The sequence below is a fragment of the Leguminivora glycinivorella genome, chromosome 25, assembly GCF_023078275.1.
Source record: "Leguminivora glycinivorella isolate SPB_JAAS2020 chromosome 25, LegGlyc_1.1, whole genome shotgun sequence".
Taxonomy (NCBI): Eukaryota; Metazoa; Arthropoda; class Insecta; order Lepidoptera; family Tortricidae; genus Leguminivora; species Leguminivora glycinivorella.
In genome coordinates, this window is record NC_062995.1 from 11648669 (window position 1) to 11676519 (window position 27851).

At 39.9% G+C, this 27851-nt stretch overlaps 1 protein-coding gene across 1 annotated transcript; it reads left to right on the plus strand.

The window, feature by feature from the left end:
* Positions 1-4848: 4848 nt before the first annotated feature.
* LOC125239544 (oocyte zinc finger protein XlCOF6-like) lies at positions 4849-27802 on the plus strand. The gene is made up of 13 exons (XM_048147159.1): positions 4849-5011; positions 5640-5771; positions 6349-6619; positions 7834-8060; positions 10529-10656; positions 19014-19088; positions 20835-20964; positions 21712-21833; positions 22588-22684; positions 24237-24389; positions 25189-25290; positions 25642-25737; positions 26836-27802. The coding sequence occupies exons 1-13, from the start codon at positions 4871-4873 to the stop codon at positions 26974-26976; spliced, it is 1815 nt and encodes a 604-aa protein (XP_048003116.1). The 5' UTR covers positions 4849-4870; the 3' UTR covers positions 26977-27802.
* Positions 27803-27851: the final 49 nt, after the last annotated feature.

Here is a 27851-nt window from a genome sequence, read left to right on the forward strand (position 1 = left end):
GCGCATCGAAGTCGTTTATCTGTCCGAAATGTGGAGGAGACCACCCAAACTGCACCACAACCTGTTTTGAATGCGTAAACTGCCATGGCAATCACCTTTCTATGGCTAAGATCTGCCCAGTGTACCAAAAGGAACGAAAGCTTCGAGAGTTAATGTCTGAACATAGTTGTTCTTATAGAAAGGCATTAGCTATTTATACTGCTTCCATTGACAACCCTTGTTCTACAGAGAATCGAAACGTAAGCTCAAGTAGTCACTCGTCCACACCTTTCCTCCAACATGTCCCTGATAAATCTACCCCAGTCACATCATACAGTACTGCTGTTGCAGAAGGTAAAGTTCTTCGCAACAATAAAGCTCCTGTTCCTGACGCAGTACCTGGTACTAGTGGCACTTCTAATCTTGGACCATTAAAACAAAAGGTGAAAACACAAAAAACTAGCGAAAAAGTGAAGATATCTGCTGCCGAGCCACCAATGACGGAATTATACCATAGTAATAATGATCAAGGTCATAGTCGGGAAAATGAATGCAAGTTTGATAACACTCAAAACGATGATGGTAATAATCGTAAGACTACAATTGGCGAGCTGTTGAGAAGGGTAAAGGAGGTTATTTTTATTAATAGCATTAGTATTCAGGACAAAATCCAGGGCGTTATTAAATTGTTTGTAGAATGGCTAGTTATTCTGGTGGCAGGATTTTTCTCAGATTCAAGCATAATGAAAGGTTTCTTACAATTTGTTAATTATGGCTAGCTCTCGTAAATTAGTTAAATTGAATATCTTGCAGTGGAATGCCCAAAGTCTTAGACCAAAACTTTTAACTTTAGAAAATATTTTAATTATGGAAAAAATTCACATCGCAGCGGTGTGTGAGACTTGGCTAGAACCCAGTAGCTCTTTAAAACTAAACAAATTTAATATTTTCCGAAATGACAGAGACGATGCTTACGGTGGTGTGGCCCTTTTAGTCCACAAATCTATAATATGTAAAGCTATAAAAGTAGAAATCAATAACCGAGGTATAGAAATTGCTTGCGTAAAATTATTCAACTGCGATAGACTACAATATATTGTTTCCGTGTACTGCCCTTCATCTGTCCAAACTAGTGATACCGATTGGGAGGAACTTTTCTCAAAATTTAACAGTAACTCATTAATATTAGGGGATTTTAATGGTCATCATACTAACTGGTCGTATAAAGTAGATAGACGTGGTAGTCAAATATATGATTCCGTACTTAGTCATGATCTAGTAACCTTAAACGATGGATCTTCCACTAGGATTCAACTTGTTAACGGGACGCTAAGAGAATCATCTCCTGACATATCACTTATCTCTACTGATATAGCATTAAACTTTAACTGGAAAGTCAGTAACGAATCCCTTGGCAGTGATCATTTGTTAATCTTAATTACAACGGAATGCATGTCTAATCTAAAATCCGCAAAAAAGCGAAATTTTAGTAAAGCTGACTGGTCGGCCTATTCTATGGAGTTGGAAAAGTCTCTTTCTAACTTCATGATCCCTGATGACTGTCAACGTGCGTATGATCAATTTACATCCGAAATTAACAAAGCGGCAGATTTACATATTCCCTTCATTAAACGTTGTCAGAACCCTAGTAGCAAATTTATACCTAAACCATATTGGAATGCCACCTTATCCAAAGTCGTAGCTGAACGTAGACTTGCACTCAGAACTTTTAGGAAAAACCCCATACCTAATAATCTCATATCTCTAAAAAATAAAATTGCCGTTGCACAGAGACTAATCCGACAGGCTAAATTCAAATCCTTTCATAATTTTTGTACATCAATCGATAACGCGACTTCATCTAGTGATATGTGGAAGAGAATGAAATGGTTAAAAGGCATTAAACACCATAACGAATATGTGGATAACGAACGCGCAACCTTATTACTAAAAAGTTTGACGCCCGACTTTGTATCTTATGAAAAACCGGTTTTTACTTCTAACAATAATACTTTAGATGCCCTAATAACAGTTCAGGAGTTAGAAAAAAGTATTAAGGTATCAGACACTGCTCCCGGGTGTGATGATATTTCTTTTTCAATGCTTCGCCACCTTCCATCCGTAGGTAAAGATATCCTAAAATGCTTGTACAATAGGTTCCTTCTCTATGGGTTCGTTCCGTTACAGTGGCGTGATATTTTCATTATTCCGATCCCTAAACCGGGGTGTGACCCAAATTCCGCGTCATCGTTAAGGCCTATTGCTCTTATGTCATGTATATGTAAAGTATTTCACTCAATAATAAATAAACGGTTAGAGTGGTTTTTTGAGAAAAATGAACTATTCTCTGACTATACCATTGGATTTCGGAAGTCTAGGTCTTGCCTGGATAACCTATGTTTTTTGATATCATGTATACATGCGGGGTTTGCGAAGAAGCATGTCTCATTAGTCTGTTTCATTGACATAAAAAACGCCTACAACAATGTCGATATTAGGGAACTGTTATTGATTTTAGATAGACTTGATGTTCATAAGGCAATATGTACTTACCTGTGGAACTTTTTAACTTTCAGGAACTTAAATATAAAGTTAGAAAATTCTATTGCGTCTAGGAGATCAAGCCAGGGTTTGGGGCAAGGAGACCCACTGTCTCCGTTGTTATTTAATATTGCCACAATCGACATTTGTAAACATATAAAAAACGCACATATTTCCCAGTACGCTGATGATTTTGTCATATTTACAACTGGGGCAAACTTATCAGAGTCAATAATTTCTCTGCAGTTAGCAATAAATACTTTCTCCGTTATATTAGCGAACCTTGGGTTGGAGATATCATCGGAAAAAACAAAATTGTGCTTGTTCAATTCTGGAAATAAGCCGATAAGACATTGTGTCGATATCAAAATTAATGACACGTATTTAAATGTAGTTGACACTGTTAAATATCTAGGTCTCTGGCTTGATCGTTCCTTGCGGTGGGGTAAGCATATAAATGAGATGTGCGTTAAACTTACTAAGCATATAAATCTAATTAAAGTCCTAGCAGGCTCAGGATGGGGGGTACACCAAAAACATCTTAGACGATTGTATATATCTTTAATTCGAAGCCGAATGGATTACGCTTGTTTCTTGTATGACAGTAGCTGCAAAAAGAACCTTATTAAATTGGACAGGTTGCAGAATCAAGCCTTGAGAGTGATAGGAGGGTATATTAAAACTACCCCAATTCATGTCATGGAAGTGGAGCTTCACCTCCCGCCCCTTGAGATTAGGAGGAAATTCCTAGCAGGAAAATTTTGCCTTAAATTGAAATCCTTTAATAACGGTCCTGGTAATACAACACAAAATAATATACATATTATTAAAAATAGCAGGCATTGGAGTCGGAAAAAGATGCCTTTACTTGTTACGTCTCATGATCAGTTAAAAGACACACCTGTTCACTCCATCAAACAGTTAGAAATGTTTACATTTAATACTTGGATCCACAGCATTGACTTAACTGCCATAATAAAATTTAGGGATAATTTTAAAAAAGCTAAACGAAAGTACGATAGGTTAGAGATAAATAAAATTTGTAGCGAGGTTATAGCAAAATATTCTTCATTTCATAAAATTTTTACCGATGGTTCCAAAGCAATGGATAAAAGTTTGGGGGCAGCCTTTTTTGATGAAACAAGTAGGTCTAATATAAAACTTAAAATAAACTGTAATGTATCCATAATGCACGCGGAACTGATTGCCATTTCTGAAGCGCTTTCTTACGCGAAATCCATAAATGCCAACAAAATAGTAGTCTTCACCGATTCTAAGAGCGCACTGCAACATTTGGCTCGGTGTACCACGACCTTTCGAGGAGTACCGATAGCCTACACAATAATAAAGTTAATTCTAGAATTAAAAGATTTGGCAAAAGATGTAATTTTACAGTGGATTCCATCCCATGTAGGTATAATTGGCAATGAAACAGCTGATTTGCTAGCAAAACAGGCATGCATCGACGGGATCGATTTTTTCTTGCTTCCCCAATATAATGATTGTTTTTATATAGTGAAATTTAATTGTCGCGAATTGTGGAAGGAATATTTTGATAAAAGGTCTCGGGATAAGGGTATCTGGTATAGGACTATTCAGCCACAACCATTTCTTTCCCCTTGGATCGACAACATTGAATTGGGTAGGCAGGACCTAGTTCTACTGTTAAGATTGCGTTCCGGACACATTCCATTAAATAAATTTGGCTTTCTCATGCGCAAAGTGAACACGGAGTTGTGCTCCTTATGCAATCGCGTCGAAGATGTGTACCATATTTTAATGGAATGTGTCCGTAACGAACACCCTAGACGCCAATTGTTTCATGGCAGTTGCGTGGGATTGTGCAATTCGTACCTGTCAGACCCCAGGTCTAAGGTTATAGAGTTAATTTTAAATTTGGTTAAATGTGGTCTAAAAGACAGAAACGTATAAGTTAGGTTTGGTTGTAGTTTGTTTTAAATTTTAACTCTGTTAATTAAGTCGTTATGTTGCTGTAGAGGCGACATCTTCGTGAAACGAAAAAGCCTCAAATAAAGAATGAAAAAAAAAAAAAAAACTCCATACTAAAAGTGTAAAAATTCAAGGATAAGACATAAAATATATCATTCTGTAAACAGAACAATTTTTTCAGTTAATCAGCTATGTTTCGCCGATTGACCAAGATACTTTTTTCTACTATTATTCTCAAGAAAACTACTATGCTAATGTGGTAACATTAGACAGTAAACGTCAAACGAAATTACTGAAAATGCACTAACGAAAAATAGAAATACACGAAATGAATAACAATTCATGAATTTATGAATTACAAATAGTACTATTTACTATTTTACTGGGTTCCTTAGTAAAGATGCGTCCAGTGAAAACAGAAATTGCTAGCAGCACCGAGCGTTTGCTTGCTTGCCGGATTTGTTTAGCTACTGAAGCTAAGTTGTACGGTATTCATGAAAATGGATTAAAAAAAGAAATTCTAGAGCTTTTAGGCATCAAGGTGAGGTTGTCGTGCGTTTTTATCTATGTGAATAAATATAATTATAATGCTTATAATCCATACTAATATTATAAACGGGAAAGTGTGTGTCTGTTTGTTTGTCCGTATTTCACGGCAAAACGGAGCGATGAATTGACGTGATTTTTTAAGTGAAGATAGTTGAAGGAATGGATAGTGACATAGGCTACTATTTGTCTCTTTCTAACGCGAGCGAAGCCGCGGGAAAAAGCTAGTACTTAATAAAAATATTACCTAAACTTATATCATAAGAAACAAGTGAAAATTACTGATCATATTCATCCGTTTGAATCAACTTTTTCTTGTTTGTTATTGCCATGGTTACTGTCTCCTGAGTCACGCTGGTTTTATGCAAAAATATGCTACTTAAACTATGCAAACATGCATTTTTCTGGTGTTAACAAGCCCTTTCCCTAATTTGCCACCTATAAACATGGACTACATGCATGCTTATTATGAACCAGCGTGACTCAGGGGTCCATAACCATAACCATGGCAATAACAGACTAGAAAAAGTTGATTCACCCATCATTAATGTTTATCCCATCCCAGATGGGTTATGGTGTAACACTTAATATGCTCTTGAGCATGTTTTGTCTATTTGTTGTAGGTGTCAGCATTAGATGGGTATCCACAGCACATGTGTGTATTCTGTCGTACACTTCTATCCAAGTATAAGCAGTTACGAGTGCGAAGCCAGCGGGCTCAAGAGCTCCTGTGGACCCTTAAGAAACAGCATGGGGTGAGTTCCAAACTATGTAGTGTATATGTAGTCATTCCTCCTCCCCCTACTAGATGGTGCATTCAAATTACTGCACCCATGCAATTAAAACTGCACGAGGCCATGCGCTTGGCGAGGAATAGATGCCTATGGAGGGACCTAGTCTTCAACAGAATGACATGATGTCACCATCCTCAGCATTGAGGGACCGACTGAAGAAGATGTAGTTATTGTGCTTGTTGCCATCCACATACTCTAGTATTACATTTTTAACTATTAGTTAGGATTATTTATATACTATTTACATACTTGATTTTTATTTGTATTAAATACTATCATAACTACACTAATGATGCCGACAAATTTATTTTCCCGGTTTCTGATTGATCTGAAATTTTGCACACATATGTAAATCATGTGACAATGCAATATTATGGTATCATGGAGCTGATCTGATGATGGAGCAGAAAGGTGGTCATAGGAACTCTATTATGAAACGTCGTATCCCCATCGAGAACGGGGTGTTGAAAGAAAGGTACAGTTGGCGATAAAAGCTTGTACCAAAAATGAAATTTTTGCAAAAAAAAAAATATTGCAGATTACAACAAGCACCATCGCCACCATCAACCCTCAGTTCGCCATCCTCACCAGCCACACCAACACGCTTATCGAATACCAATACCAAGACCCAGAACTACCCATTATAGTCAAAGAGGAAGAACCCAAAAATGAAGATATTGTGAAATACGAAGATTCAGATAATATAGACTATGAAGATGAGGATTATAAAGACGAAGTGGACAAGAAAAGAAAGAGGAAGAGGAAGGTTGAGAAAGAAGGTCCTAGGGAGAAAAAGAAGATACCTAAAGGTATGTAGGCCACCATACCTTTTTCTACATACAGAGTGGGGCCTGTAACAAAGGCGAAGAATTGAACTCTAGGCTATTCTCCTTATACTGATCAACATTTGTTCGTCGACTTTTAAAAATAACTTGTATTTTGATTTTTATCACCCTTGAAAGTTTTTTCTAAGAGGTAATGTATTACGAATTCTGTTAAGTCTAAAGTGTGACAGACAACGTCAATGACAACAATAATGGCGTACGTTGAAGCTAATATTTATTTTGTATGAAAAATTAAAAATTTAGAGACTTCATAATTTTTAAAAGTCACTGAACAAATGTTGATCAGTATAAGGAGAATAGCCTACAGTTCAATTCTTCGCCTTTGTTACAGGCCCCACTCTGTATATGGTTCTGAGGTACGTTTTTTAGGGTTCCGTAGTCAACTAGGAACCCTTATAGTTTCGCCATGTCTGTCTGTCCGTCCGTCCGTCCGTCCGTCCGTCCGCGGATAATCTCAGTAACCGTTAGCACTAGGAAGCTGCAATTTGGTACCAATATGTATATCAATCACACCAACAAAGTGCAAAAATAAAAAATGGAAAAAAATGTTTTATTTGGGTACCCTCCTACATGTAAAATGGGGGATGATATCTTGTTTCATTCCAACCCCAACGTGTGATATATTGTTGAATAGGCATTTAAAAATGAGTAAGGGTTTACTAAGATCGTTTTTTGATAATATTAATATTTTCGGAAATAATCGTTCCTAAAGGAAAAAAAAGTGCGTCCCCCCCCCCTCTAACTTTTGAACCATATGTTTAAAAAGTAGAACTTTATAAATACTTTCTAGGAATATTATTTTGAACTTGATAGGTTCAGTAGTTTTAGAGAAAAATACGGAAAACTACGGAACCCTACACTGAGCGTGGCCCGACACGCTCTTGGCCGATTTTCTATAATATGATTCTGAGGTACGTTTTTTTCTTGCACTGTAGCTGTCTAACCTCGTAAGGCCCACCATAGTTAGTTTTCCCATTTTGAATTTGAACCTTATTCTATAAATAAATTGGTAACATTTTCGTTTGTTTCTAAAATCAATGTAACAATGGAAATTCTACTTTATTCAGTTCAAGGAAGGTTCACATTAGATTGCAATACTATGTACATTGTAATGTACATTGGGCCTTACGAGGCTATACGGAGTTACAATATGTATTTGTTACTATTAAACTTTACAGAAAAGAAGATAAAGAAAATGTTTGATTGCGAAGCGGATTTCCCCGCATTCGAGGCCAAGTACAACATGGAGATAGTCGTGTTAACGATGGAACAGCAGCTGGAAAACATGGCGGCCAGGAAGAACTCCTCCAATTATGTCAACTCTCCGTTCAAGTGTCAGCTGTGCTTTAAAGGGTTTTCGTCGGAAGCCACGTTTAAGAATCATACTTTGAAACATCATGATCCGGTAAGAATTCATTCGTAGCTCATTTATTGTACCAAAGAGGATCGAGTATTATAAAGAGTTATTAAGGAAAATGTGTAATCACAGTGCATAGACTGCCATCTCTTGACACAGGCTTAAAACTTATATATTCTTAGCTTGATATGTGTTAAAATGTCAAATATTAATATTAGCGCCATCTAGCCGAGCGTCCTCCAAAGGTGTAAAGCCATCTTGGTCACCGTACCTTTTTCTGTCTGGTTCTGAGGTACGTTTTTTTAGAATTATCTTTCTACCTCTATACGGAGTTACATAATGTCTTTGCTTTCGAGCCATAAAACGATGTCAAAAGTGACACTTAACGCCATCTACGCGTATAATCGAAAACTACAAGACATTTTTTGTGTCGCCATCTATGTGTGGTGTAGTGTATGCGAGTTCTTAGGCGTATTTTAATGTATGAGAGGATGGTATGATCTTGTTATATTTAAGAACTTATAAACTGAAATAGATACCATGCACTAAAGAGAAAGCGATCAAGCCCACTGGTGGCGAAGCCGGGAATCGAACCCGGGTCTCCAGCTATCGTGGCTGACGTAGTTAAGAACTCCTCCAACTTCGTCAACTCTCTGTTCAAGTGTCAGCTGTGCTTTAAAGGGCCTTCGTCGGAAGCCACGTTGAAGAATGTCAATGTGATTCATAATTTATTTATTGTACTGCCCCTTCTTCTTTACATCCTGTTATAGCACGCCTAACGAAGACATTTAACTGTCCGTCGGCGGAAATAATTCGTGTATAGGCGAATTTTGGCATAGTTGTAGGGAATGGTGTTCTAATCCACATACTCAAAGTACTGATGGGTAGGGGAGGAGCTAACGGGTGGAGGGGGGTGTAAAGGTCCCTTTTTTTAGTTTTTCGCGAATAACTCTTAAACTGTGGCACATAGCAAAAAATGTTCTGAAACACAAGTAATCTTCATAAAATTCTCTACAAAAAAGTCTTATACACTTTTTATCTGGGACCAATCGTTCATGAGATATGGAAGGGAAAAGATGGACAATAAAGGAATAAACTCATTTGTTTATGAACAATACGTTTATTCTTATAGAGACGCGGTAACGTGTCAAGCCAGGTTCAAGTAACAAAAGTAGCAAGCAGCACCGTGTGTAATATTACACGAACCGTTTGGAGCCACATTTGACCCCCTTCTAACTCAAAAACTATTTCACATAAACGTGTTATAATGCAACGTAAAAAGATACCAACGCGCGTAGTAAAAGTATGAGCTATAAGCGCTCCTCAATAAGCCCGGTACTAGCAGCCCGCCTTAGTGCGTTTTCACATTATCCGATCCGATATCGGATGTCGGAAGGATTTCAAAGGCAAAAATACGCCTATACACGAATTATTTCCCGCGAGATAGGCTTCATTGAGTGTGCTATTACCCTCTGCTGGGGTCTTGGACAGTTTGGGTGATGATGATGATGAAAACTCATAGAAAAAGTATTGTATTGGGCGAATCCACTTCTTCTTGCCAGTTACTGCCATGGTCCCCTGAGTCACGCTGGTTTTATGCAAAATTTTGCGACTTAAACTATGCAAACATGCATTTTTATGGTGTCAACAAGCCCTTTCCTTAACTTGCCACCTACTTACAAACATGGAATACATGCATGCTTGCATAATTTCAGCAGCATAATTTTGCATAAAACCAGCGTGACTCGCGGCGCAGCGGGGACCGTAACCATGGCAATAACAGGCAAGAAAAAGTTGATTCACCCGTATACAATAGTGATATATTTAAGCTTTTCACTCTTGTACAGTACTATTAGGCCACTCAGCAAGCTTCGTAGCCTAAACACTGTACTCGACTGAAAAGCTCTATATTATATCACGATTGTATAATAGTACATTACGATACGAGTGCGAAAAAAAGTAAGTTCGAAACGAGTGGCGATAAATTACAACATGACCAAAGGGATTGTTTTTAATCGACTCGAGTTACGAATTTCCTTTTCGCACGTGTATCGTACGAAGTTTATCAGTACAGATGGCCCTCCGAAGTTTGGACTTGATATGTTTATTAGAACCACTTCTCGCACTAGTGCGTAAAAAAAATCACCATCTGTAATGAAAAATAGTATTTTGTCTGGTAGTGAATGTTAACACATTATGTTTGTGTAGAGTGTGGGAGCGCAGCAGTGCGAGTTGTGTTTCTCTCGATTCCGTATCCCCGCCTTCCTGCGCACGCACGCCGAGACGCACCGCCTCAAGTTCGTCTGCAAGGACTGCCGCTTCGTCGCCAGCAACAGGTGACACATTACGTTTGTGTACAGAGTGTGGGAGCGCAGCAGTGCGAGTTGTGTTTCTCCCGGTTCCGTATCCCCGCCTTCCTGCGCACGTACGCCGAGACGCACTGCCTCAAGTTCGTCTGCAAGGACTGTCGCTTCGTCGCCAGCAACAGGTGACACATTAAATATGTTTGTGTACAGAGTGTCGGAGCGCAGCAGTGCGAGTTGTGTTTCTCTCGATTCCGCATCCCCGCCTTCCTGCGCACGCACGCCGAGACGCACCGCCTCAAGTTCGTCTGCAAGGACTGCCGCTTCGTCGCCAGCAACAGGTAAATTAATATAGGACTTCTTACACGTTGACTGAGTCCCATGGTAAGCTCAAGAAGGCTTGTGTGGTGGGTACTTGACAACGATATATATACTCGTATGTCGGAGACAAACCGAATATTGGCTTGGACAGTCAATTGTAGCGCAGCGCGCGAAGAGTTGTCCCCACTTCGTGCGTTAGGACGGAGCCGGGATACCTGAGACCCAGCACTCTCTGGCGGACCACGCTAGAGACAAGAAGTCTTAGAGCTACCTCGGAACTGTCCACGCTATAATTGTTCTAAATCAAGTTATTGTAAAATCTTAAGTATGTAACATAAATCGTTGATTACTATCGTCGTCGTCTTAATCTTGAATGACCCAGCAACGCCCTGATGTCTGAAGATGGTGGCAATCCGGACCTATCCCTGTCATATACAAATACTAACTTATATTATACAGAGTGGGGCCTGTAACAAAGGCGAAGAATTGAACTGTAGGCTATTCTCCTTATACTGATCAACATTTGTTCAGTGACTTTTAAAAATTATGAAGTCTTTAAATTTTTAATTTTTCATACAAAATAAATATTAGCTTCAATGTACGCCATTATTGTTGTCATTGACGTTGTCTGTTACACTTTAGACTTAACAGAATTCGCAATACATTACCTCTTAGAAAAAACTTTCAAGGGTGATAAAAATCAAAATACAAGTTATTTTTAAAAGTCGCCGAACAAATGTTGATCAGTATAAGGAGAATAGCCTAGAGTTCAATTCTTCGCCTTTGTTACAGGCCCCACTCTGTATACAAACAAAGACAACATATATGACTCCGGAACAAATATCTGTGCTCATCACACAAATAAATGACCTTACCGGGATTCGAATCGAGGACCGCGAATTAGCAGGCTAGGTCAAAAGGTGAGATACACCACTGTGACTCTCTCTCTCTCTCCAAATAAGTATTATCACTCAGAACATGATTCTTAACCTAACACAATCCCTACTAGTTTTTGGTAAACCTTGTTTGTTTTGACAAGTTTTTGTTGGGTGAAAACGTAGAAGCTAAATTTGACCCACTTCCCGGTTTCCGATTGAGCTGAAATTTTACATACTTCCTGTCAATCCTGCTTGCCTGGTGACGGGTTAAGAATTTCACCACCCCCTTTCTTCCCGTGGGTGTCGTAGAAGTCGACGGTGTGATATGGGTTAAATTGTGGCGTAGGCGAAAGGCTGGCAACCTGTCACTGCAATGTCACAGTTTCGTTTTCTTTCAACCCCTTATTTGCCAAGAGTGACACTGAAGCTTTAGTGGTTTCATGTGCTCTGCTTACCCCTTTATGGGATACAGGCGTGATTGTATGTATGTATGTATGTATATGCCAATCACGTGACAACGCAATGTTATGGTATCATGGATTTGTTTGATCTGATGATGGAGCAGAAAGGGGTCATAGGAACTCTGTTATGAAACGTCGTGTCCCCATCGAGTAAGGGGTTTTTAGAAACGTCTCGGAGAGCAGTAGATGACTGTTGAAAGAAAGGTACAGTCAGCGATAAACGCTTGTGCCAAAAATGGAATTTTTGTAAAAAAAAAAACCGAATCGTGGGAGGTAGGGCACAGCGAATCGTAGGAGGTAGGGCATAGCGAATGATATTCCGCTTTGTGTGGTAGGGCACAGGACAGCGGATATCGTCTCGCTCGAATCTAAAGCAGAACCCAACTGGGGAAGTACCTCCGCCTTACTGAAGACCGCAGCCAAATAGCACTAGACCCTACTCATAGTGTTGTGTTCCTGCCGGTGAGTAAGTCTGCCAGAGCTCAACGAGGGTGCGGTGTGCTGATGACGGGAGGACTTAAGGAACTAACTTGTTCCGTCTATTTTCCTTTGAATTGTCGGCAACCCGAAGCCTCCTTGGAGCTTGTACACTCCTTTTTGCTGTGTACTTGTAAAAGGGAATGTACAAGCTTCTAATGGGGTGACAACGCGCATGTGACACTGTTTGAGTTACAGGCGTTCATAGGTTACGGTGACCGCTTTACATCAGGCGGGCCGTACGCTTGTTTGTCACTGACGTAGTATAAAAATAAATAGATAAAAAACCTATTATTTAGGTGTCCGTGCCTTCGCTTGAACCACTAATGAGATTAACACCTTCATAACTCGGCCCTAATCGAGTGAATTCCTCGACTAGTAGCGCCATCTGGCGCGCCAGTCAAGTACTAGTGTCGCCCGGTTACCAGCGCTCGGCTGCTTTTTCCTCAGTACGCTTTTGTAACTCGGCCGAGCAACACGTTTACAAAAGCAAGTCTTAAAAAGTTCGAGAAATTTAAAACATCGAAAAGATTATGATTACTTCTAACTTCGTGATATTCCGCTCGGTGCCTTTGGCGCAGCGACGAGACGCAGTGACCTCCTGTAGGCACCGTCATAAACACGCGGATACATATGCCTCACTCACGTGAGACTGACATGGCGTCGTCCCGTGAGACGACAGACGTCGTCCCGTGAGACGACAGACGTCGTCCTATGAGACGACAGACGTCGTCCCATGAGACGACAGACGTCGTCCTGTGAGACGACAGACGTCGTCCCGTGAGACGAAAGATGTCGTCCCGTAAGACTATAGACGTTGTCCTGTGAGACGACAGACGTCGTCCTGTGAGACGACAGATGTCGTCCCGTGAGACAACAGACGTCGTCCCGTGAGACGACAGGCGTCGTCCCGTGAGACGACATGACGTCGTCCAGTGAGATGACATGGTGTAGTCCCGTGAGACAACAAGCGTCGTCCCGTGAGACGACAGGTGTCGTCCAGTTAGACGACATGGCGTCGTGCCGTGACACGACAGGCGTCGTCCAATGAGACGACATTGCATTGTCCCGCGAGACGACAGGGTTGTTCCTGTATGGTGGCATGGAGACGATGAAGAAAATTGACAGCGATGGGACGCAGTGTAATCCTACGCACCGTCATAAAGAATATAAGGGACAAATGCCACGCTCACGTAAGACGAAACAGAGCGACGTCCCGTGAGACGACATAGGTTCGTCCCTTGAAAAGTCACAGCTTCGCCTCGTGAGGTGACAGGACACAAGAGATGTCTTGAAACGACAGATGAGCTCCCATTAGATAACCTGGCCTATGAAAAGATAGGGCCACGATCCGATAGGGCATCGCCTCGTGATATGACAAAGGAGATCATTCATTGTGCAGACATGATTTGTCATTAGAGACAACATGAGTAAAGTTGTGCTGTGCGAAAAAGTACACTGTCATATAAATTGACAAACGTCGCCCCGTAAAAGATTAAACTTTGCAGCGACTTGGAATTTGGATTTCGTTGCCCTATGCGATGATTTACGACATCCTGTGAGAACCCATTGGGTTATTACATGCTATGCACTAATTCACCTTTCGTGTCATGAGACGAGCGTTATGATCACGAGGCAAAATGTTGTATTTGTACTCGAATCTCAATGAGATTATGTCGCTTTAACATCTACTTTGCGGTAATTAGCACAACTCTTAACTAAACATACTTTGTATAAGGTATTTCTAAACATATGTACTTCGTAGAAGGTCTTTCGAATCAGAACCACAGCGTACGTGTTAACCTGAGACATACACAATTACACAGTTTAGTCATTGTCTTATTAGACAAAAATCATCACGTGATGGGTTCCCATAAGTGGGGTCGTTTTAGACAGGTAAAGTGAACGAAATCGGCGTCGTCTCAATTGCCTAATTAGCTAATACATAATCAGCGTGGTCACCTGACCAACAGATGAATGATTGTGAGGAATGTCCAAATTTATCTCACTCGTGAATATCTGAACGGCCATAATGATGACGAATGTGTGATCCAATTACTGTAAAGCAACGCCGTTATTGCCAACCTAATTTGTCATGTCAACTTTTAGAATGCTCGTCATGATAGAGGTTTTTTAGCAGGTTTGACGTTGTGAAAATCCACTTCCACATCTAAAAACGTGTGGGTGGAGCTTCGGTAGCAATTAAGTAGCACTTTGTTGTCAGATACTAAGCGAATTAAGAAATATACATAATAGTGATGCTAAACAGAATGAAAAACTACTTTATATTACAAAGCCCTTCTTGCCCAATCTGAAAGGGAGAGGGGGCGGCGAAGATACCAATGGGAAAAAGAAAATCCATTACATAATTTATGCCACTGTTTTACGCTATTCCTAGAGTGCAGATTCTTTTAAATGAAGGAGGCGGCGTCAGGGGCGTCAATAATTGACGCATGGTCTTGGGTCTTGATACGGACTTTAGAAATGCAGAAGAACCACTCAGGTACTTAGCAAATGTTGACTATTAGCTACAAAATAACTTACCGCAAAGGAAAATTCTTGTACTAGGCTCATTACTCTGTGAAACCTGGATATTCGTCTGTATTTCAGCAAACTTATAGCTGTCCGGCTGAAACATCCAGTTGGACTAATGGCGGATAATGTTCCAGTATATGTTGTTCAGTATACCGAACTGACAAAAGTATTACTTCTATAACAATCGACCCAGTAGAGACTTCTGAACCAATTCATTTAGAAATAAAAAGCTACAGCTCGGAAAGTTTTCTAAGTACGATATATACATATATGTACTACAAATTGACCTCAAACTGCCGTTAATCGACCAACGGTTAGAATACTCAATCATGCATTATTACTAACGTTATCTAGACCAAGGTTACAGACAATCCTTGAAGAGGTTAATTACAAAGACAACAAACTCGTACCGGAAATCTGACTCCCAAATATATACGATATTTTGTGGATAGTTTGGCAAAATGACTTAAAGGATATGTTATTTAGTACAATAGCATTTTAGTATGCCTTGTTGCATTGTTACTCAGGACGGACTCTCGTCGTAAAAGGATTTGTCGGTTGCCCAGATCGATGGCGTAATGTTACGAATCCTATGTTTCTATAAATAACTAACGAATTAGATTAAAGAGACGACCGAACAATATTCTCAAACTATTTACAGCGAAGAACTATGGCTTACATCTCTTGACCGAGGTAAATGAAGTTGGTCCTAAACTTAAACAACTACACAAAACAAAGCAAAAAACCGTGTAGGTAAATTGTATTCAAAGTGCTTATTTGTGGTATGAGTATGATATATCGAAAACACTTTAAGCTCATTAAAACCAATAGGGCAATACATTTTCCGAGAGAAGCCGATTTTCACAATTTGCTAAGGCACTCTTATGGATAAAATGTTGAAAGGTAGTCAGTGAATGTGGAGGCCTGTTTCTGAAATAATAAATTAAACGGAAATTGAAGGATGAATCTCTTTCGATTTTAGACCACAGTTTCCTCTTACAAATAAAGAGGCGCTCGCATCCTAAAATTATCGCCCGCTACTGCGGTATTACTAACAGAAAGTTCCCGTTTATTTCATTTGACAAATGTTTTCCGAATAGGTTTCTGGGGCCTAGAGAGATTAACAGAAGTTGTATATTTACAATTAACTTTTGGAATCCATTAGCGCGTTGTAGGATCGATAAACATTTCCGCAGTTGCTTACTAAGCGCCATTTATTAGAATTTTGCGGCGCGACTATTTGTCAGTAACAGAGGAGACGCCACAACTTATTCAAAAACGGTTCGTAAGGTCAGAGGACGAGTCCCAGTCCCAATTGAATTCAGTGTAAGGAACTAGAAATATGATGTTTATAACATTGCTGTGCTTATGACTTAATTTAGAAGACTTCGGACTCCTAATATACCTGACATACAAGAATTTGTTAGGACACTCATAAAAGGGAGCGCAGATTCTAGGCAGAATGGGTTTCTAGTCGTAACAGAAAACTTAAAATTATTGCCGTTTAAATAGATATTGATGAACTATATTTATCAGAAGTAAGGTCTTGACACCTAAATGAAAAATAAAAGCTCAGCGCTTAATGTACGCAGTACTTATAGCTACGATATTTTGACCTATTGGTCTCGGATGACAGGCAAGTGTAAATACCATTGTCATCGTCCGTGGCGCTACATGCTACAGCCGTGCGCACGTACGACTTTTAAGAAAATTCTAATTACATGCCATACGATAAATAAATAATTGTCATCTCGATATAATTGTAGAATCAGGTATTACCCTACATAACAGTTGCATCTTGTTTGTGGGACGTCCCGCTGCATATGGATTTTGGGAAATAAGCAAGAATATTATACAGTAAATATTAACCCGTATGTTTATGTGTATACATCAGTTTATAAAGAACGTGAGACATTTATATTATTCGCACAAAAGAGCAATATAGAATATATTGCTTTGCAATTTGGTGATAAATTACGAAAGTTCTGAAAAGAAAACTATTTACTATCTTAAGCTGATGACTGAATTTTAATTATAAATGGGTAATTAATCGTACATCATTAACCCTTATTTGAAGAGTTATCTGTCGTCTTACATTCTTATTAGAATATCGAAATGGACTAAAGAGCCATAAGTCGTAATGTTTTAGAATTACTAGCTCACGAATCGTACAATTTTGCCTTTATAAATTCGGCTAGTCAGCACATAAGTCATAAAAATGATAAGCCTAAAAATATATGCATCACATATTCATAATTATTCAAACACAAATTAAATATTTCAAATATCGAAAAAAGCATACTAGCTAGACATAGTAAAAGACTAAATAAAGTTGACGCGTATAGTGTAAAGAGGATTCCCGCATTAACATTCATGTATATTCATGGAAGTATCAAAGTCAATTTAATTAGAAATAATTGCCTTCATTTGATCTTCGCCTAAGTATGTGTGACTCATTAGATCATTGATTCGTTTCAATCGCTTGTATCCCAAAGCTTTTTGCTCAGTTGACCCATTTTAATTTAATAGGAAAAATTTGCATAGTTTCTGTTCTCGTAAAGACTTTGAGTAGGAGCTTACCTTTTAATATATGGATCCTAAGCTAATCGTGGCCATGGTATTGTCAATTCAGTCAGAAGCCGAAAATGTATTATCATCTTATTTGCAGTTTTGCTACCAGTCCAGCAGTAACGCATACATTATCGTGATGTGGGTATACATTACAAATTAACATATGATAGCGTACAATTTGTTCCAACTCAAGCGTCCATTTCAATTGTTTTGGCAAATGTATATTTCATATACAGAATTCATAACACATTATGCTATGGGAAATGTTGACATTTGGCAGTGGGCTATGTAAGACAATGTTTAAGCTATGTCAATATTGCTTATTACTCAGTATACTAACAGGGCAATTTTTTTTTTTTTTTTGTTGTATGGTACCAAATTTGGCGTGTCCTACCTCTTTTGACAAAGATTGCACAAATTCTATATCACTTTTTTACAGGCGTTTGATATTTATGCATAAATAAATAAATTGTAACAATAGTATGTGCATATTACATATACATATAGGCGCATTACTTATGGTACAGTAATCAATTTACATGAAAAATAAAAATTTAAACATAATGTCATAATGCTCATGGCAGTGCTATGATATAATTGTGTATTATAGTTACATGATATAATTATAGTTATCTTAAGCAGAAGAAAACTAGTATCTTGGTGAATTTATAACACAAAAAACATGTATATGATCTTGTTCTGACTAGGGACTGTTGTAAGGGAAACGTGAGACAAATTTAGCCGACGTTGATGTAACACCCATTGAGGAAGGGGAAGTTCTTCAGAGTTTGGGTTGCTACAGAAAATTTTCTCACAAAAATGTTATTGAAATAACAGGTTTTATTTCCGTAAATATTGTAATACCGATCTATTAACTACTGGCTTCCTGTCGGTTTTATGTTATACATAAATTAAGTAATTCACCACCATCATAGAGTCATAATGGATAACTGTGCTGTGCTGTGTGGAGTCAGTTTCAACTCATGAAACCTTAGTGACTAAATTTTGAAGCATCCCTTTGTATACCTTCCTATTTCTTATTATAATATTTCTGTATAAATAAAGTATATCAGTCACAGTACGCCCTAACCAGCGCCGGCAGAGGTTTAAACACGTCTCATTAGTGGTTCAAGCGAAGGCACGGACACCTAAATAGAACCATTTTTCCCCCGAAGGGTAAAAAACGGATATTTAGGTTCCTGCCGAAGCTTGAACCACCCTTAAGGGCCTTGCCGGCTAAAGGTACTGAGGAAAAAGCAGCCGAGCGCTGGTAACCGGGCGACACTAGTACTTGACTGGCGCGCCAGATGGCGCTACTAGTCGAGGAATTCACTCGATTAGGGCCGAGTTATGAAGGTGTTAATCTCATTAGTGGTTCAAGCTTCGGCAGGAACCTAAATATCCGTTTTTTACCCTTCGGGGGAAAAACGGTTCTATTTTATATTTCTTCAACAGGTACCACGCCATAACGCATTTCCGCGAGCACAGCGGGTTCAAGTACGTCTGCAAGTATTGTGGAGCTACTTTCAAGTGAGTGCTTTATTAACTAAGGTGTGCAATAAAGAGTATTGTATTGTATTGTATTGTAACTAGCTATTGCCCGCGGCTTCGCTCGCATTAGAAAGAGACAAAAAGTAGCCTATGCCACTCTTCATACCTTCATCTATGTCCACTTAACATATCACGTCAATTTGTATAAAAAAATTATCCTCCTTGCGTTATCCCGGCATTCGCCATGGCAGCCTGGGTTTCGATTTGTCAACGAATCCCAAGATTTTTCTTGTGCACTAGTATTACGAAAGCGACTGTCCATCTGACCTTCCAACCCGAAGGGTATGAAAAAATAAAAGTAGTATTTTGTATGTATTATCCGAAAACCGTGTGGTGACGGGTTAAGAATTTCACCACCCCCTCTCTTCCCGTGGGTGTCGTAGAAGTCGACTGTGGGATATGGGTTAAATTGTGGCGTAGGCGAGAGGCTGTCAACCTGTCACTGCAATGTCACAATTTGGATTTCTTTTAACCCCTTTTTGTCAAGAGTGGCACTGAAACTTGAGTAGTTCATGTGCTCTGCCTACCCCTTTAAGGGATACAGGCGTGATTATATGTATCAAAGAGGATCGAGTATTATAGAGAGTTACTGTCAAAGTTAGTGCATAGACTGCCATCTCTCGACACAAGTTTAAAACTTGTAAACCTCAGTTTTGACAATTTGGCCCATATTGTTAGCTTGATATGTGTTAAAATGTCAAATATTAATATTAGCGCCATCTAGCCGAGCGTCTCCCAAAGGTGTAACGCCATCTAGGCCACCGTACCTGTTTCTATAAGATTCTGAGGTACGTTATTTACTGTAGCTGTCTATACAGAGTTACATATGCCTTTGTATGTATGTATATAGTCCTCCTCATCGTTTTCGATGACGGCGACCCTAAATAAGCCTTACGGACGTTTCCTTGCGTGTGCTCTAATGTGGCTGGCCAGGCCGAACTTGCTTTTAAATACTCGCTGGCACGGGTGGCAATAAAGTTCGTCAGCGGAGTTATACGTGTACACGTAGGAGGGCTTAGGTCTCTCTTTTCGTAATTGGCGCTTTTCATCTAAGGTTTTGAGGCGGTTATCCTCAAATGCCTTACCACCGTTGTAGATGGTAGTTCGCCAAGATGACCTTTTCCCAGCAAGCTCCTCCCAACGCTCATGGTCGATGTCGCAAGCGTTCAGATGTCGTTTGAGCACGTCCTTGTAGCGCAGGTGCTGACCACCGTGCCTTCGCTTACCCGCCGCTAACTCAGAGTAGAGAATAGTTTTTGGCAAACGGTGGTCGCCCATTCTAAGGATGTATGTATGTAAGCATGTAACCAAATTTTTACATGGCGCAGTCGGTAAGCGCTGGTAGCCTAGCGGTAAGAGCGTGCGACTTTCAATCCGGAGGTCGCGGGTTCGAACCCCAGTTCGTACGAATGAGTTTTTCGGAACTTATGTGCGAAATGTCATTTGATATTTGCCAGTCGCTTTTCGGTGAAGGATAACATCGTGAGGAAACCGGACTAATTCCAATAAGGCCTAGTTACCCTTTGGGTTGGAAGGTCAGATGGCAGTCGCTTTCGTAAAACTAGTGCCTTTGCCAAATCTTGGGATTGGTTGTCACAGCGGACCCCGGGCTCCCATCAGCCACGGCAAATGCCGGGATAACGCAAGGAGGATGATGACGCAGTCGGTAGGATTGCAATTTACGAGCGTAGTATTTTTAAATGTAATCGTTTAAATTGTTGTTAGGAAACCCTCGACACACGGCACGCACGTGCGCATTCAGCACCCGCAGGAGAATACATCGTGCGACGTGTGTGGAGAGACCTTTCAGGGGGACTTCGGGTTGAGAATGCACAAGACACGAGCACACAAACAGGTCTGTAGTACAGACACACAGACATTTTTATTATTTGGTTCTTGTTGAATGTATTGTATCGTTTTCTTCGTCTTAAGTTTAAAGATTCAAGATTCAATAGTTTATTCATGGTAAACACATAATTATCTACATAAGTATTATATACAATTTTACAATTAATATTAAAAAAAATGTATGACGGGTTTACCACGAAATGGTCCCGCCTCAGCATAGATGCTGACCCAGGGGTCAGCGCTGATCTTCCGGCGAGACCACTTTGTGGGCCACGAACGCAGCTGTACGGCCTGCCCCTCCGAAACATCTGAACGCGGCCACAATTGCGAGGCGGTATTCAGTGCCATCTAGACTGCGGGTAGGGTTTACAATTTTTTCCCCACGCCTACTGGTTTTTTCGCTGTTTTGGCTTTCTCGCTGTCTTGAAACTTCAAAAACAAATGACAAAGTTTCTTCTTATCCACAAGAGCGCAAAGTAATTTCATACATTTTTAAACCTGGGTGCGTAGCCGAATGGCACAACGCAATTCTATTCTATGATGAATTCGATTTAGTTTATTGTCTCACTCGCTGACAAAGTTTGTTTAACCTTCGTGCCTTGAAACCCGGAACCACTTACAACGCTCAAGATTCCACTTTTTTAATATTCGAATCTTGTGTTTGCTCGGTCATCAATATTGGCACGTGCGATTAAAGAAATTTGCCCCGTTCTAACACAAATGACTTTCAAATTTAATGACATTTCATTTGCAGAATTTGGAGAACGAATCGGAGTCCCTTAATTGTAGCACGTGCGGCGTGCAGTTCGCGAGCTCGTACGCCATGGCGCGACACACGTTCACGGCGCCGGACAACCTCTGCAACCCTAGCGCCAGGTGACCTTACTCAGGCTTTTGACTGACTCTATCTCCATATTCTAATACAACCAAGAACTTTGGAATGATAACGTATGTTTATCTAAAGCTTAGACGATTTCCTACCGATGCGAAGATGTTTTTGTGATGAGAATGAATGAAGTCTAAATGGTAAACAGTAAATCATATCTCGGTGTCGCTCAGGGTGGTGTTCTTGGACCGAACATCTTCCTAAGAAATATAATGAAATAAAGAGTATGAGGTGTAGTTACACTGCGGAACTGCAACTTCAACACAACAACACTGACAAAGTTCAAAACTGTTCACGGCTGCAAGAAAAACAATGTATATAACAGAAATCACGAATCAGACGAGCATTTATGAGGAACGTTATGAGAGTGAGTGAAGCGAAAGTGGTTTGTCAGGATCGTAGCAAATGGAAATACATGATCTCTGCCTGCCCCTTTGAGATACAGACGTGATTGTATGTATGTAAATAAATATTGTGGATACACCTTACATATCAACTTAGCCCCAAACTAAGCAAAGCTTGTACTAAGCGACGATATACATACTTAAATAGATAAATACATACTTATATACATAGAAAACATCCATGACTCAGCAACAAATATCTGTGCTCCTCACACAAATAATGCCCTTACCGGGATTCGAACCCAGGACCGCGGCTTAGCAGGCAGGGTCACTACCGACTGAGCCACACCGGAATCATGTTTGTTTTCGCTGTTTATAAGTTTCCTATTTTTGTGTATAGAGCATGTACTCTGTGCGGAGAGAACCTGGCGACTGATGAGCTGCTGAGGAGCCATACTGAGGAGCGGCATAGCAAACCGGAGACCAAGTGCGATGAGGTAGGGCTGGACTTTCCCTAACTATATCCTCCTGGGGCTCAATGTCCTAATACTAGGACAAAATACCTATAAAATTTGAATCTACGTTAAATGGAATTGAGTTGCTTTTGTTTTGATTCGTTCGATTTTCAAATAAAAGAAATTTAGTCCTGTTTTCTAGTACCATTAATTCAAATTTGGGTGAATCAACTTTTCTTTGCCAGCAAAATTACGCATACTTCGACTACATGTGGTCAGAAAATTTAATTTGTATTCAGTGTAATTAGTTTATACTTATTATATTAAAAACAGATATACAAGCTATGCAATACATCATGTTTTTATAGGATTTGCTATTTTATTACTTTATTTCGAGCAGTGACCCAGTGGACATAGCTGTCCCTCACTTTTGTATGAAAAAAGTGTCTCTTCCACTGGGTCACTAATAGATTTAATTGTAAATGTTTTTTTTTTAATTATTCCCTTAATGTAAAATAAAAATAAGGATCTTTATTCACGATGGCGAGGTTGAAACTCACAAAAGTAGAGCTCATAATAAGTATGGGCAATTCTTGCAAAAAGCAAGAAAAAGTTGATTCACCCATTTATTTGGCAATTTTTTTGTATGGTGGGCCGCTAGAGGTTATTATAAAGTGGTGGGCAAAGTACAAAGAATATTTGGACGGATGCGCTCCTAGCACGGTCATGGTATGGGACGGTCTAGTGGGAAAAGACCTTTACTCTAAAAAAGACCTGGAGGTTCATAAATTATAGAACAGTAAAAATGCATTACACAAGCAAAGCTATGCTAAGGCGAAGGTTATACATAATCAAAGAGGATCGAGTAAAGAGAGTTACTGTCAAAGTAAAATGTGTAATCTCTCGACACAGGCTTAAAACTTTTGAACGTCAGTTTTGACAATTTGGTTCATATTCGTAGGTTGATATGTTTTAAAATGTCAAATATTAATATTAGCGCCATCTAGCCGAGCGTACTCCAAAGGTGTATCGCCATCTAGCTGACCGTACCTTTTTCTGTATGGTTTTGGGGTACGTTTTTTTCTTAGACTTTATCTGTCTACACGAAGTTATATAGGTCTTTGACATAATACAATAACTACAATAAGTATCAAATTATAAAAGAATAGAAAAGTGGTTGCTCATTTGCTGAATGTGAAAGGTAACATTATAAAACAAATCTTTTTATTTTTTAACACCTTTTTAGGGTCGCTATTCGCTATAGCACTTACGAAAAGAAAAATACGCACCTTTAAGCCCCCCCACCCCGCTTCCCCCCACCTAGCGTCTCGCGAGCGTAGCGTCGGGCCTACTGTATGACAAAGAATTATTTTACACAGTTGGCCCGACGCTGCGCTCTCAAGACGCCAGAGAGGGGGGGGGGGGGGGGGGGCTAAGAGGAAAAGTCTTTTATATATCTTTTTAATTGCAAGTGTGATGAAAGACTCGGGGTGAAAGAATATTTCTAACTCGAATCTCTAAATCGTTATTTAAGTTGCTCTCGTTTGCAATGTTTAACTTACTCCACACGTTTCACAATACTGTCTCTCCGCAGTGTAACAAAACGTTTCTCACCGAGGCGTCTCTCAGCGTGCATTACGAGCGCGTGCACCTGCAAGTGAAGGGTGTGAGAAGGAAAGCCTCGCACCATGCGAGAAAGCAGTACGGGGGGGTGGTCATGTGCGAGCTCTGCGGGAAGAGGTGTAAGGTAAATAGACATTTTTTTTACTACGTCGGTGCCAAACAAGCATACAGCCCGCCTGATGTAAAGCGGTCACCGTAACCTATGGACGCCTGCAACTCAAACAGTGTCACATGCGCGTTGCCACCCCATTAGAAACATGTACGTTCCCTTGTGCTGTGTAAGGTAAATATAGTATTTATTTTTCATCACACCCGCACTTTAAATGTGCTATTGCACGTAGGCGGAGCGGGAGTTATAGAAAATTCGTTCTCCCAAGGGCATAATGAAATTTCTTGTACCGTACTTAACTTTTTTACACATATTTACATATTATTTACATTGCGAGTGTGATGAAAAACATTGTGTGTAACTCGGGGAGTATGAATATTACTAACTCGAGTCTTTGAATCGCTCCGGCAAGCCGTCGCGATTTAACTTACCTACTCTTGTTAGTAATATTCAACTTCCTCCCCTTGTGACACAATGTACTATTATAGTACATATGGCGCTATATTACCGCACTTGTTAAGTTAAGCTCATTACGCAACAATATCAAAAAATGAAATGGCCATATGTACTGTAAATCGTTGTACGATACATGTGCGAATAATTAATTCTCAACTCGTGTCGATTTAAAACACTCTCTACGTTCATGTTTATTTGCCTTCGTATTGTTTCTGAAACGTACGAACGTGTCATGCTATTTCAGCCAGTCTCAGTACAAGATGTATTGACATTGATGTACTAGCATGACAAATACGAACGTTTCCTGAAAATACAAAGAAAACCCTTTTCGCACCACATCTGTTGTATTGTTTTACAGAACAGCACCATCCTGAAGTATCACCAGCGCACTCACACAGGGGAGAAACCGCACAGCTGCCCGCGCTGCCCCAAACGATTCGTCTCCCCCATGTTGCTACAAGTAAGTAAACCTTAGCTTAATACTTAGTTCCGCCATGTTGCACGTTTTGCGTCCGTGGCCCAAAAATGGTCTCGCCGGAAGATAGAACATTGAAAACATTCATGACTCAGGAACAAATATTTGTGCTCATCACACAAATAAATGCCCTCACCGGGATTTGAGCCCGGGACCGCGGCGTAGCAGGCAGGGTCACTACGCGCTAGGCCAGACCGCTCGTCAAAAAATAATAGAATAGTTTGATAATTTTAACATATTATTACGTTTTCTTCCAAATATAACACCGTTCTGTTTACTTCTAAAATTGAGGTATGTAAGTTCTCCCCTACAATATACTATTCCGGTGTGTTGCAGTGCCACCTGCGGTCCCACACGGGGGAGAGACCGTACAAGTGTGGACAGTGTCACAAGTCCTTCACGCAAAAGTCTGCGCTCACCGTACACAGCACGGTAGGTACTTACTTCATATCATACTGCTCTCCATGATTTTAAAATTGAACTATAGACGGTAAACAGGGCCGGATTAAGGGTAGAGCGAGTGGAGCGGCCGCTCCAGGCGCCAGATGGTGAGGGGGCGCCAAAATCGTAAATGTGGAAAAGTCCAAATCATAAAGTTTTAGTGCGTGGGCGCAGAGCCCCAAATGGCGAGAGGCCAGGAGTGAATTCAGCTATTAAAAATCTCTCTCAATAATAGGGAAAAATTTCGCGCTCGCTTCGCTCGCGTTTACTATTTCTGTCTAGTATAGGACGCTATACTATATTTACTTATTAGTCAAATGGCTATAACGTGACAGACGGACATAGCGAAACTATAAGGACTCCGTTATTGGTATTTTTAGCTTCGAACCCCAAACAAAATTTAACAATGGCGCCAAAACTATGTCTCGCTCTACCCTGATCAAAAGCGCGGGCCGGCGCTTCAACCAAATCTTGGCAATATATTTATTTAAACCAAAGAGGATCGAGTATTATAGAGAATTACTGTCAAAGTGAAATGTGTAATCACAGTGGATAGCCTGCCATCTTTCGACACAGGCTTAAAACTTTTGAACCTCAGTTTTGACAATTTGGCCCATATTCTTAGCTCGATGTGTTAAAATGTCAAATATTAATATTAGCGGCATCTAGCCCAGCGACCCCCAAAGGTGTAACGCCATCTAGGCCACCGTACCTTTTTCTTTATATGGTTTTGAGGTAGGTAGTTTTACGCGATTAAGTCCCGTTTTCATTTAATAATACAAATATTGGCATTTAAAAAAGGTGGCAAATTTGAAAAATGTAGAGCTCATCAGCCAATGGACTTGATATAAAACGCGTGCCTTTCTAAACCTTGACGTTGGCAGAATGATCGACGAGCAATAACGCTTAAAAATTGATTGAAATGCAGGGGAGAAGGTTTGATTTCCATTGAAAATTTGAATTTCGCGCCTTTTTACTGCCAAAACTTGTTTGTCCGTCTATACCTGCAATGACAGCGATAGATCCTCAGATACTTAGAATCCCTTTACATGTTTAATTGCAAATAAATATTTGATTCTGTTATTTCAGGTTCACACAGGTGAGAAACCGTTTGTCTGCAGCATCTGCGGCAAGTCGTTCACACAAGCGGCCTCCGTGCACACGCACGTTAAATACGTGCACATGAAGATGCCCGCGCCACCGCGGCGCCGGAACCTCAAGCGGGAATAGACTGTCACACTAGGGACAAACCTTTCATCTGCAATATATGTCTAGATTGTGATTGAAACCTTTAGCGCGTGAAAAATTTTAACTCCTTTTTTCAGTAGCCAAAGATAAATGTAATATACGAGTTTCTATGTTTAAAATATACACAGTGTACCTGAGGTACTGGGCATACTTTAGTAGCGTGTTTTATAAATTAAATTAGCTTCAGATACAAAACCTAGGATCGTATTCGGTTACTGTAGTTATAATCTTAATTTTCAACTTGATCCGCATTTTCTTGGATACACCTTACTTGACAAGACAGTGGTCTTGAAAAACATCAGATATTTGAATTTTTAACCCCCGACGCAAAAACGACGGGGTGTTATAAGTTTGACGTGTCTGTCTGTCTGTCTGTGTGTGTGTCTGTCTGTGGCATCGTAGCTCCCGAACGGATGAACCGATTTAGATTTAGTTTTTTTTGTCTGAAAGCTGAGTTAGTCGGGAGTGTTCTTAGCCATGTTTCATGAAAATCGGTCTACTATGTCGCAGTCGGGGGTTTTTTCAAATTTTTAATTTTGTGGGGTTAAAACTAACACTTTAAATTTGTTGGTAACTTCGGTCACACGGTGTATACTTGTATACATACTAGTATATATGACACAGTTTCGTTTTCTTTCAACACCTTATTTGCCAAGAGTGGCACTGTAACTTTAGCAGTTTCATGTGCTCTGCCTACCCCTATATGGGAAACAGGCGTGATTGTATGTATGTATGTATGTATGTATGTATATATAAGAATCTCAATCAATAGTATTATTAGTGCTTAGGAATTGTGCAATATTTTTAAATGGCGTATGAGTAATTATGTAAGGATTAATTTATCATGATTTATTGAC

What these genes read in the sequence shown, in the direction of transcription:
- LOC125239544 (XM_048147159.1), top strand. Translation starts at nt 4,871, where the DNA reads ATGCGTCCAGTGAAAACAGAAATTGCTAGCAGCACCGAGCGTTTGCTT. An exon ending in TAGAGCTTTTAGGCATCAAG is followed by an intron (nt 5,012 to 5,639) that starts GTGAGGTTGTCG and finishes TATTTGTTGTAG; the next exon opens with GTGTCAGCATTAGATGGGTA. An exon ending in GAAAAAGAAGATACCTAAAG is followed by an intron (nt 6,620 to 7,833) that starts GTATGTAGGCCA and finishes TAAACTTTACAG; the next exon opens with AAAAGAAGATAAAGAAAATG.